The 12,916-nt window shown below is 41.6% G+C and overlaps 1 protein-coding gene and 1 long non-coding RNA gene across 2 annotated transcripts in view; one reads left to right on the forward strand and one right to left on the reverse strand.

Moving 5' to 3' along the window:
* Window positions 1-10,148: 10,148 nt before the first annotated feature.
* LOC143740177 (putative ribonuclease ZC3H12C) overlaps window positions 10,149-12,916 on the reverse strand; it is an 82,345-nt gene continuing 79,577 nt past the window's right edge. Inside the window, exon 7 of the mRNA XM_077232224.1 lies at window positions 10,149-11,545. Coding sequence (XP_077088339.1) covers window positions 10,149-11,545 — 1,397 coding nt within the window. The remainder of the gene's footprint in view (window positions 11,546-12,916) is intronic.
* Window positions 11,676-12,068, forward strand: LOC143740130 (uncharacterized). Its single transcript, XR_013204757.1, has 2 exons — window positions 11,676-11,748; window positions 11,790-12,068. It is a non-coding gene; the product is annotated as an uncharacterized LOC143740130 (long non-coding RNA).

The raw sequence follows: 12,916 nt of genomic DNA on the forward strand, positions 1-12,916 counted from the left end.
TGTAATGGCGCACCGGCAGGGAACAACTGGTCTGACCACTTCTGATCACCAAATTTATGGAGCACCGCCGCCTGCTTTTTCTCTTCCTGAAACCTCTCGATGACCGAATTCACTGAGTCACCGAAGAGGCCAGCAGTTGAAAGCGGGGCGTCCAGGAGAAAATATTTTTCCTTTTCTTTCATGTTGGATAAATTCAGCCATAAGTGTCTCTCCGTTGCCACCATGGCTGCCATAGAAAGGCCCACTGATTTGGCCGTCTCCTTGGTGGCACGGAGAGATAGATCTGCTGCCTGACGTAATTCTCGAATTACGTCTGCACTAATTTCATCCCCCTCACTCATATATTTTAATAGGTCTGCTTGATATGCTTGTAATATCGACATAGTATGTAAGCACGCTGCCGCTTGACCTGCCGCCGAGTAAGCTTTGCCCACCAAAGCCGAGGTATTTCTTAATGGCTTTGTGGGCAATGCCAGTGTCTTAAATGACGATGCCGTATCTGGAGATAGATGGCTCGCTAGCGTTTCTTCAGCCTTAGGCATCGCCCCATAACCATAATTCTTAGCCCCGGAAATATTTGAATAAACAGATGTTTGCTGGCTAAATATTCTGGATGACACTGGTCTTTTCCATGACCTCGACACCTTGGTGTGGAGGTCAGGAAAGAATGGAAGACACCGGCGTGGAGGTGCAGCACGAGACGGCAGAAATCTTTTATCTAGTTTACTTTTTAAACGAGATTCCTGTCTATCAGCTGGCCACTCGATGCTTAATTTTTCTACAGCACGAGTGAGCACCTCCATAAGCTCTTCACTAGCAGGAGACTAAAGTGACGAGTCCCCAGTCTCTGCTGTATCAATACTTTCAACATCCAGATCCTCAGAACTGGATAATTGAAGTGATGGTGCCTCAGCCTGGGGGGAAGAAACCACAGCGCGTGCTTCCACACCCGGATCTGAGGCACTGAATCTACCAGGTAAAGGCTGAGATAAGGCAGAGCCCGTCTCAATCCCCGCTGATAGATCCATTTGCGATCCCCACGATTGAAGCCTCCGCTGTGCCTCGGCAGCAGCGGGACCCGAACCGCGGGGAGCGCGCACCGAACCACTCTCCTCGAAGAGGGCTCGGCGGGAGCGGAGCGTTTTCATTGACATACGCTCGCAATGCTCGCAACCAGCTCCCTCGAGAGCTGACTGGGCATGCAGCACTCCCATACAAACAACACACAGATCGTGAGTGTCCCCACCCGTGATATAACGTGGGCAGGGATGAACACACTTTCTGAACTGCTGTTCGCTCGCCATATTATATATATATATCGTCTCTTTATAGTTTTTTTATATGTGAAAAACTCCTGCCTAGCAATTTCTAAGGACAGACAAAAACACTTTGAGACACAGACTGATATATTCACACACAGAACGCTTGCTGAAGACTCAGAAGCTGACGCGCTTGTGTTTTGGGGTGCTTATATAGTTTCCTGGTGGATGACGTCACCCGCCTATGACGTTCCGTCTCGCCATTGGACTGATTTCATACGTGCTTCATGACGCACTCACGCAGGGGCGTTCCCAAAGCGTTGTCACGCAGCTCGAGTTCCCTGATAGGGAACTGGTTAAGGTTATTTTAAAGGTGTTTCTTGATTTCAGCAGCTTTAAACTCAATTATGATAACCCTACAGTCAAATAAAAGGACAATATAATAAATTAAAATTAAGTTTTTCTGTGTAGTTTCTTTTATTTCTTTTTTCCCCCCAAAATATTCATATTTGGAGACAACAAAAAAAATCTGTAGCATTATTGAACAAGTCACATATGTATAACCAGCATAACCCTTTATAATAAACCACGCTTTGAAAAACTAAAGTATCATTGGCAGTGGTAATAAAAATTATAATGTTACCTAAGCTCAATGCGCAAGACCTATAAGAGCCTGACCCTGCTTCCCAATGTGCATACTATCCATCCTAAATATAATGTGAGATTAAATTGTGTCCCAAAGCATATGTTGAAATGAGTATGCCAGAAGTCCAAGAAGAGTCTACTATTTCCGGTTGATTTAAAGTGTAGATCCATGCACACTCTAACTGATAATATTGCCCACGACCCTTTGCACTTTGGAGAAAGATTAGGTGCAGAACCACAAACATAAATAAAGTATGGTGGAGTATGTGAGGCCGACGGTTAGAATAAAGATGCCCTTAAAGGTGTTTGAGATAATAAATAATCAGTATCTAACCTTATGAGAAATATTTATTTAATGTTATCTGTGTTATATGTCATCTGCAACAACATTGCAAACTTTTATAAAGTTACAAATAGCACAATATAACAGATACATTTGAACACTGTACAGTATTATGCAAAACACACTCTCTGCATGAAAGACCCACAAATGGCAGATCAACATGTTACTTGCTTTCTCTCCAATATGGTTTGAAAAATGGTATTAAAAATAATGTGTCATGTATATATGAAGATGTTAACTGTGATAGGATGATTGACCGGATGGATTACAGTGACAGGATGCACCTATGCGATACTAACTATGCGCCAGATTGCAATTTTTTAAGTCCCAAATCTTTATTACTCTTCCTCTACAATATATATATATATATATATATATATATATATATATATATATATATATATATATATATATATATACATATATATATAAAGAAAACTTTCCTAAAACGTGTACATACTTCTAGGGCATAGTATAATAGGCGAATAAGGATGTAGCACTGGTCAGCTGGAAATGGTACTGTCTATTATTTAGAGTCACAAGCTTACAGAGTGCAATAACTAGCCTTTGTAAAGAGTGGCCTTGGAATCCTTAGGTGGTTGAAGGCTGTTCCCTTTCAAGGGAACTCGAGCTGCGTTTGAGACGCGGTGGGAACGCTCTGCGTGATTACGTCGTGAAGCACGTGTAAAATCAGTCAAATGGAAGCCCGCTACGACATAGGTGACGTCATAGACCAGGAAACTATAAAGCAACCCTGAAATCAGACCGCGACAGCTTCTGCACCTTCAGCAAGCGCTCTCTGTGATATCTGTCCTTGTCTATTTATTCCTTGGCACAGCGTCGACTTTCATCTTGGGGTTCGCAGATGGATCTAGTAGCGGGGTTTGAGATGGACCCTGCCCTTTCTCGGCCCTTACCTGCTGGATTTGGTGTCTCTGCCCAGGAAGGAGCCCGCCCTGCGGTTTCTCCTTCCCAGGCTGGGGCACCAATATTACGGCTATCCAGTTCTGAGGAGATTTTGAGTGTTCGCCAGCTCATACCCCTGCTGATGAGGAGCTTATGGAGGTTTTATCTTGTGCTGTAGATTAATTAAATATTGAGTGGCCAGCCGATGATGTTGATGTTGTATCTAGAAAAAGTCTGTTAGATGAACGTTATCTACCATCTAGATCACAACCTCCTCGTCGGGAACTCTCGTTCCTTCCCAATCTCCACACTGGGGTGTCGAGATCGTGGACCAAACCGGCATTTTTCATAAGTACATAACCCTCAGACCAGTAATTATAGAAAAATTCAAGGTATTGAGCACTACGTATATCTATCTATGCCTCGCGCGGAAGACACACTAGCGAGTTATCTTTCCCCCGAGTCATCTTCTTCTCTGAAAGCCTCGACGTTATCCACCAAACCTTTAAAAAATACATCTTTATTGGTGGGTAAAGCGTATTCGGCAGCAGGTCAGGCCGCGGCATGCTTATACACTATGTCAATTCTCCAAACATACCAGGCTGACCTGCTGAGGGACATGGACAATTGTGAGGAAGTTAGTGCTGATGAAATTCGAGAATTGCGTCGCACGACAGATCTATCTCTCCGGGCCACCAAGGAGACGGCCAAGTCTGTGGGCCGCTCAATGGCAGCCTTGGTGGCCACGGAGCGTCATTTATGGTTAAATTTATCAGAAATAAAGGATAAAGATAGGTCTGTTCTTCTGGACGCACCACTGTCACCTATACGTTTGTTCGGCGACGCTATAAATTGTGTCGTTGATAGGTTTCAAGAAAATAAGAAACAAGCGGCTGCGTTTCAGAGGTTTCTTCCTCGCCGGTCCAGTGTCCCTGAGGCTGCTCTTACTATAAAGCCTGAGCAGCCTCGTCCGTCTACGAGCTCTGCACACCGATCCCAGCAAAAACAGAGCGTCGCCGCTCGGGCACCTCCTAAATCTGGGGTTCCTGAGTGGCGGTCGCAGTCCAAGCCTGTTAGAGGTAGACAAGATCTGAGGACTGTTATCTCTAAGAGAGCTGGGTCTAAGAAGAAGTCCTGACGCCGAGGCTATCAGGCTTCTGAGGGTGGTCCCCTCCAGGGAAGAACGATTCCGAGGAACCGTCCCTCCTTGGCACCCTCCGGGGGGGCACTCTCCGAGGAGAGCCGCAGCGTTGCGCTTCGGTTGTTCCCTGCCGGTTCGCCGCTTTAGGGCGCCGAGGTGTCAGCGTCCCCGTGCAATCCTCTGAGGAGGGTTGTAGAACGATCAGTTCGGTTGTTCCCTGCCAGTTCGCCGATTCAGGGCGCTGAAATGATTGTTCAATCAAATCCAGAGGCCAGTCTCGAGGGACTGGTTCCCTTATCGGAATTTCTGGCAGCGTGGAAACATTTCTCTATGGGTCCTGCACATAATAGAAAAGGGTTACAGAATTCAGTTCGGTTCTCGTCCGCCCAGATTTCAAGGGGTCCTCCCTACCATAGTGGACTCACAGGAGGCTCTGGTTATGGAGCAGGAAGTACTGACACTTCTTCAAAAGGGAGCTATAGAAAGGGTTTCTCCTCCCAGCAGAGAGTCAGGGTTTTACAGCCGTTACTTCATTGTTTCAAAGAAGGATAGAGGGTTGCGTCCTATTCTAGATCTGCGCCAGTTAAACAGCAGAGTTCAGAAACTCAAGTTCAGAATGCTTACACTCAAACAGATTGTATCACAGATTCAGTCCGAGGACTGGTTTGTCACAATAGACTTGAAGGACGCGTACTTCGATGTATCTATCCATCCTCATCACAGGAGGTTCTTGTGGTTCGCTTTCGGGGGCGAAGCTTACCAATATCGGGTTCTTCCATTTGGCCTAGGTTTATCACCCCGCACCTTTACAAAATAAGTGGATGCATCTCTGGCTCTGTTGAGACTCCAGGGCATCCGCGTATTAAATTACATCGATGATTGGTTGATTTTAGCTCAGTCAGAGCAGTTGGCAGTTCAGCATCGAGATGTTGTTCTGTCCCACATAAAGAGTTTGGGGTTGCGGCTCAACACCAACAAGAGTGTGCTCCTCCCTGCTCATAGGTCCACTTTTCTAGGTGTAATTTGGGATTCGACCACAATGCAGGCACGTCTGTCTCCTGCTCGTATTTCTGCGATTCTCACAGCCACAAAGAATGTGAAACTAGGCCAGTCACTCACTGTAAAACAGTTTCAGAGACTGTTGGGTCTCATGGCAGCTGCGTCCAACATAATTACTTTTGGCCCTCTGTACATGAGACCCCTGCAGTGGTGGCTCAGGACCAAGGGGTTTTCTCCGAGGGGAAATCCGTTCCGCAAGATCAAGGTCACGCGGCTATGCCTTCGTGCCTTGGTCATGTGGAAGAAACCTTGGTTCCTCGCCCAGGGCCCAGTGCTGGGGGCTTCTTGTCGACGCGTCACGCTTTCGACGGATGGTTCCCTCACGGGATGGGGGGCGGTCATGAGTGGCCGCTCGGCGCAAGGTCTTTGGCAGGACCATCAATGTTCCTGGCACATATAATCGTCTGGAGATGATGGCGGTATTTCGAGCTCTCAAATATTTCCTGCCAGACCTGAGAGGCCATCATGTGTTGGTCCGCACAGACAACACTTCATTGGTCTCCTATATCAACCATCAGGGGGGTCTAAGGTCACGCCACCTTTGCAAATTGGCCCATCAGATCCTCCTATGGGCCCAGGGGAAGTTATTGTCGCTCAAGGCGGTATATATTCCGGGGCGTCAGAATGTGGGAGCAGATATTCTGTCGAGACAGGGGCTGAGGCCCGGGGAGTGGAGACTTCACCCCGAAGTGGTGGAGCTCCTGTGGGGAGAGTTCGGTCGTGCTCAGGTAGACCTTTTCGCATCATCAGATTCAACCCATTGTCCCATGTGGTTCTCTCTAACGCACCCGGCTCCTCTCAGTCTGGATGCGACGGTGCAGGTCTGGCCGAGGCTGCCGTGAACGTCAGTTAGATCCTATTAACTGCCCTGTTGGTTGAGTTCTTGATTTTCTGCAAGACCGTTTCTCTGCCAGGTTATCTCCTTCTACCTTAAAGGTTTACGTGGCGGCTATATCGGCCTACCACACCCCTCTGGAGGGTACTTCTAGGTTGAAACCTGCACTGCACTCTAGAGCACCGGCTTGGGACTTGGCCATTGTACTTGAGGGTCTGGCTTTGGCTCCCTTAGAGCCCATCGAGGAGGTTTCAGAAAAATTCCTCACTCTAAAAACTTTATTTCTCATTGCTATTTCATCTATCAAGAGAATTGGTGATTTACATGCTCTGTCGGTTGCTCCTTCATGTCTGGAATTTGCAACAGGTATGGTGAAGGCTTTTCTCTACCCCAGACCTGGATATATTCCTAAAGTCCCACTAAATGTTGGGGGCCCAATAGTGCTGAAGGCCTTTTTTCCTCCACCCTTTAATAACCCAGATCAGGAACTGCTTAACCTGTTATGTCCATTCCGGGCTTTAGATGCCTACGTTCACAGAGCTGCCCTGTGGCATAAATCTGAGCAACTAATTGTTTGTTTTGTGTCACTCAAGAGAGAATGCCCTGCATCTAAACAGGTGATGAGTAAATGGATAGTCGAGTCCAATTTCATTGGCTTATGAAGCGGCCGGACAGCCTTCACCTATGGCTGTGAGGCCCCATTCTACTCGGAGTATGGCGGCCTCTATGGCCTTAATTTCGGGTGTTTCCCTTCTTGACATTTGCAATACGGCTGGATGGTCCTCTCCTCATACATTTGTCAGGTTTTATGAACTTGACCTCTCCACTCCTGGGGGGAGGTTGCTTGCTTCTTAGTGTGCACAGGACTTTCACACAGAACGGGCATTTGTCACTATGGCGTAGTGGGTATGGGGTTCCCACCGAGTCTCAAACGCAGCTCGAGCTCCCTTGAAAGGGAACGTCTCAGGTTCCCTGATAGGGAACGAGATGCAGCGTTTGCCTGCCATACTTCCTGTATGCCCTGATCGACTTGCTTCAGGCCTTTCAGAAGCTGTCACGGTCTGATTTCAGGGTTGCTTTATAGTTTCCTGGTCTATGACGTCACCTATGTCGTAGCGGGCTTCCATTGGACTGATTTTACACGTGCTTCACGACGTAATCACGCAGAGCGTTCCCACCGCGTCTCGAACGCAGCGTCTCGTTCCCTATCAGGGAACCAGGGTTACATATTTTATTGTCAAGATGTGTTTTACAGTTGCTTTAGATCTGGAAACGTCTGTTGAGAGAGAACGGTGTCGTCTTAGCGGCCCCTAATTTAACAAATGATCATTTAGACGGAAGTGAATCAATCAAAACTAACTTTAGCTGGAAAAAACATTTTTCAAGAACCACTATAAAACCAAACCAATCTCTGTTACCTTAAATTATATGTTTATCTCTGTAAAGCTGCTTTGAAACAATCTACATTGTTAAAAGCGCTATATAAATGAGGATGACTTGACTTGACAGTTGCATTAGAATATTGCAGAAAGCAAACATCAGTTAATGCAATAGTAAAGCACAACATAAAATAACTTGTCATGAACACTGGACCAACTTAATAAAGCATCCCTACTAAATGCGCATTTACATGATTAGCATACATTCAACCTGATGAACTACATGCTGTTACAGAACATTATCTACACTTAATCTTAAATGTAGCATACTTGGAAGGATTTGCAATACTTCCTTGGAAGTATATTTATAATAAACACATAAAAAAAATGGAAACATGTCAACATCTTGTTATATAATTGAAAACTTGTTGGCTGAACATGGTTCAGATTATTCAGATGTGACTTAAGCACAATGCCTTGTAGTGGCAAATACTCTATGCCCACACAACAGCTAACAATGGCACACAGTGCCACAAGGCCAAAGGGAAGGCTCTTCTTTCCTCAAATTAAATAAAAGATATTCATATAACAAACATATTTCAGGCAGCATTTTATCCCCATAGCTTAACAAAGCTCACTTAATGACCTTAAACCCAGCCCTCTTTAATGTATCAAAATTATGTCTGTCTACATCTGTCGTGATAGTTTTAAAAAATTATTAGTTTAAATTTATATTTCAGATAAAAAAAGGTTTAATAGAACAAGAGGAGAAGCAATAACATGCAAATCATCAGAACTTTGTGTAAAAAATAGCAAAGCTTAAGTTTCTTAAATACTGCCCCAATATGTGTTGTATTTCATCTGCAACATTTTGAATTTAAGAAATAATATTTTACAGTAAATACTTTACTTTTGCTTTAAAATAAAATAAAGAAACTCCTTAATTACTCTAGTACCATCATTTTCAGAAGCATTTAACTTAAAAAAAAAAAATAAACAGAAAAAATAAACAGAACAAGGTCTCTTCATGATTAAAAGTTGGCCAAAATATTTCTTATTTTATACATGTACTAGGTAGTACATAACTTTGTGTGTGAATATACTTTCCCATAGATCATATGTACTGTATATAAACATCTCTGGTTTTAAGTTAAAAAGATACAATTTGTATCAGCAAGGACAGGTATTCTCTGGCTTCCATGGTTCACATAAAAATGTAAACAATTCTGAAATAATTCATGCCTGATAAGGAAAACATGATTTAAAAAAGGAATCTGCACCCAATCAGACCTCAAACTCAGTTGTTTTCAGTAAGAGCAGGATACAACTGGCTTACAGTAACATGCACCCATAAACTAAGCCAGAAATGTTCCTCATTAACATTAAGGTTCACAGACAGAGATTGAGGCACCTGTCTTTACTACTTTACACATATATTCAGCTATATGTAGACCATTTATCCTATTACAACACTGATTACAAGCCCCTTTCCTAAATTACAAGCAAGCACACTCTCACAAATTCATGATTAAGCTTTTCTAAAATAATAATAAAACATCACAAAGCAATTAATAGATAATAATTAAATTAGCGATACAAACAGTTACTTTGCTGGACAAGCCACTTTTGCATATAAAGAACCATTCCAAATTTAATTATAACTATACCTAGAAAAAAAGTGATTAAAAAGTAACAAGTAGAATAATAATAAAAAAGACAAATACAAAGTGAGAGTGGCATTACATCAGAAAGAGGAGGAAAAGGCAAAGATCTGCAGGATTATGGCTACAATTCTGAACGCATCACCTGCAAAGAATTAAAATAAATAAAGCTATTTTCATTATATAACCTCTTAATTTGACAGGTAATTATCTTCCAGAAATAATATGAGCAGATATATAAAAATATTTTGTTTTTCCAAAGATATTCTTGTCATTATGGGCATTCTAGAAAAAGAATCCCATCCCTTACATGGATTTTATTTAACTGATGCCTTGATCTTTTGAATGCAATGCAATGCTTCAAAAATCTTTTTTTTGTCTAATTTATTTGTATAGCACTTTTAAAAATATACATTGACTCAAAAAGTTGTCAGAAAATATTCCATAGTAGACTATCCACACCTACAAATACTCTGACATCCCATCTCCTCTTGTTTGATTGCTGTAACCAGACTGCATTTTGATGAACAGCAATAGAAAGTGCCTTGTGATTCATGACATGCTCGCCTGAACATAATCATTAAATATTTCAGAAAATAAATATCAGAAAATAAATATCACATGCTTCACAACATTCACACCTCTGGTAGACAAATTACTTTTAAAATTGTATTCCCATAGGTCAATCCATCAAAGAAAATATTTAACATGGTACTTTGAATGCAATGGTTAACATAAATAGATTGATCATTCACTCCAGCTACCTCAATATCATTAGGGTGCAAGAAGCTGGCAGAGAAAGTCAAAGTTTAAGGATACTCCACCCAAAAAAATATATTCTCACATAATTTACTCCTATAAATATAAACACAGTGTAACATTGAATTTTTGGATGCAGTATCCTTTCAACACCTCAGCACTTAGTATTTAGCATGATTCTTTTCTGCCAAGATGGCTGCTGCTAACTGCTGGGCATCAGTCACATTAGGGTACCAGCCCATGACCAATTGTACTAGCTCAGTGGGGAAAATGTTGCACAGGTTGGTAAATACTTTCTCTCGTACTTCCTGGTAACGACTTGAGGCGACTGGCTCCTGGTCCTGTTGTGCGGAAATATGGGGCAGATGGTATGAATGTGGGGGCGGAGGAGTGGAGCGAAAGTCCAATGGCATCCGCCACATCTGTTCACGGTTCTTTGAAATTTCCTGGAAGCTCAAGGGCTCGTAGCGTGGTTGTGGGTGCTGTCTGTAATATGGATCCCAATTGGTCTTTCGTTCTTGGGATAAGTAGGGTTTTCTATGCAGTAATGGAGAGTGCTCATAAAGTCTGGAGTCTGACACACTTTCTACACGTGTTGAGGAAAGGCCACAACCCAGTGGAGAGTTCTGGGAGTGAGTGTTCCCCTGGCAGAGAGGAGGGTAGTCTTGAGGACAGCTTGAGCGAGTGCCTACCACTTGATGCTGGAGTTGAGGAGACATGCTGGAGTGCTGGAAGTGGGGGTCTTGCTGATCTTCTATATCAAAGGTATGAACACTAAGTATACTGTGGTGGAATCCAGGGTGGTTAGATGTAGCAGGGGAGAGAATGCACCGTCGAGGAATAACAGAGAGTAACTGGTAATTTCTACGATGATGATAGTGGTAATGACACTTCATACCTTCATCCAGTAACAAATCAGGAGAGCTCATGCTAGAAAGCTTGGTGTGGGTTGCCATGCCATAAGAATCTGAGCTCATGCTGCCATCACTGCTGCAGTCTGCTGCCACTGAGCTGGTCCGTGGGTCAGCATCGAACAGGAAGTGACGCTCTGGACTCCTCTGAGAGGGTAGGCTTAGGCCAGAATATGCCCTAACCATGGAGTAATAAAGTTCTGGAGACTCACAGGTTTTGTGGGACTCTGCATGAGACAATGATAGATCTTCCTGATTATTCGACAAACAAATATTTTGATCCTTTAAGTCTTGGCTATGCCCATGAGATAAAGGAGGACCTCCTTGAGCTGGAGCAAGAGCTAGGTTGCTCTTATACTGGTCTGCTTTGGTTTTTGAACACAGCTTATCCTCTACATCACTGTAAGAGAGGGCACGGATATTGGGGTCAGATTGCCTCTTTGGCTGAGATTTTCTACTGTCACCGGCTTTGTCATAACGGGAACCTTCAGGCACACTATGACTCTTCTCTAGACATGTCTCTCCCAGACTTTTAACTGTGGAGTTCTTGGCACTGGCCCGGAGCTCATCTGCCACAGCTCGCTGTGGCTGTGTACCACGCTCTGGATGGTAGAACTTACACTTGTGACCGTAGGTACACTTCTTTCCTAATGGAAATAAGTAAACAAATGTTTTACTTCTTTAAGCACTTTGTAAAACTTCTACTTATAAACTAGATGGTAAAGTTTGTAGACAAACTTTAAGTTGGCTTTGAAAAGCCTAGCCAGAAAGTTTGAAAACATGTTTCACGTATGGTTTGCCACATTGCTAGCATGATTTAGCATGTTTTAACATGACCATGGATGGTTGGGTGGATAGGTCATCAAGATTAGTTAGAAAGAAAGATTAGAGATGGATAGAAAGTGCCACTCTTAGAAAGAAGAAAGAAATGAATGAAGAAAGAAAGAAAGAAATGTTAGGAATAAAGAAAGAATAGTTAGATAGAAAGAAAGAAAGAAATATGGATTAGTTAGAAAGAAAGAAAGATCAGTTTGAAAAAAGAAAGAAAAAAAGATCCGTTTGAAAGAAAGAAAGATTAATTAGAAAGAAAGAAAAATTAGTTTGAAAAAATAAAGAAATAAAAAGTAGTTAGAAAGAAAGAAAGATCAGTTTGAAAAAAGAAGGAAAAAGATCAGCTTGAAAGAAAGATTAGTAAGAAAGAAAGATTAGTTAGAAAGAAAGAAAAATTAGTTTGAAAAAAGAAAGAAAGAAATAGTCAGAAATAAAGAAAGATTAGTTTGAAAAAAGAAAGAAAAGAAAGAAAGAAAAGTATAAAAGAAAGAATAATTAGACAGGAAGAAAAGTAAAAAAGAAATAGTGAGAAAGAAAGAAAGAAAGAAAGAAAGAAAGAAAGAAAGAAAGAAAGAAAGAAAGAAAGAAAGAAAGAAAGAAAGAAAGAGAAAGAAAGAAATCTTAGATTAAAAGAAAGAATAGTACGAAAGAAAGAGAAAAGTTAGAAAGAAAGACAAATAAAGATTAAAATAGATTAAAAATAGATTAGTTAGAAAGAAAGAGATAGATTAGTAAGAAAAAAAGATAGAATAGTTAGAAAAAAGAAAGATTAGTTAGAAATAAAGAAAGACTAGTTTGAAAAAAGAAAGAAAAGTAAAATAGAAAGAATGGTTAGAAATGTTAGGAAAGAATAAAGAAAAGAAAAGTAAAAAAGAATGAAAAGAATGAAAAGAAAGAAAGAAAGAAAGAAAGAAAGAAAGAAAGAAAGAAAGAAAAGAAAAAAGAAAGAATAGTTAGAAAGGAAGAAAAGTAAAAAAGAAAGAATAGTGAGATAGATTAGTTAGAAAGATGGATTAGTTAGAAAGAAAGATAGACTAGTTAGAAAGAAAGAAAGATAGATTAGTTAGAAAGAAAGATAGATAGATTAGTTAGAAATAAATAAAGATAAATTAGTTAGAAAAAAGAAAGATTAGTTAGAAAGAAAGAAAGATAAATTAGTTAGAAAAAAGAAAGATTGGTTAGAAATA

This window comes from Siphateles boraxobius, unplaced genomic scaffold (assembly GCF_051911475.1).
Source record: "Siphateles boraxobius isolate OS27281-9 unplaced genomic scaffold, OSU_SipBor_1 17, whole genome shotgun sequence".
Lineage (NCBI taxonomy): Eukaryota > Metazoa > Chordata > Actinopteri > Cypriniformes > Leuciscidae > Siphateles > Siphateles boraxobius.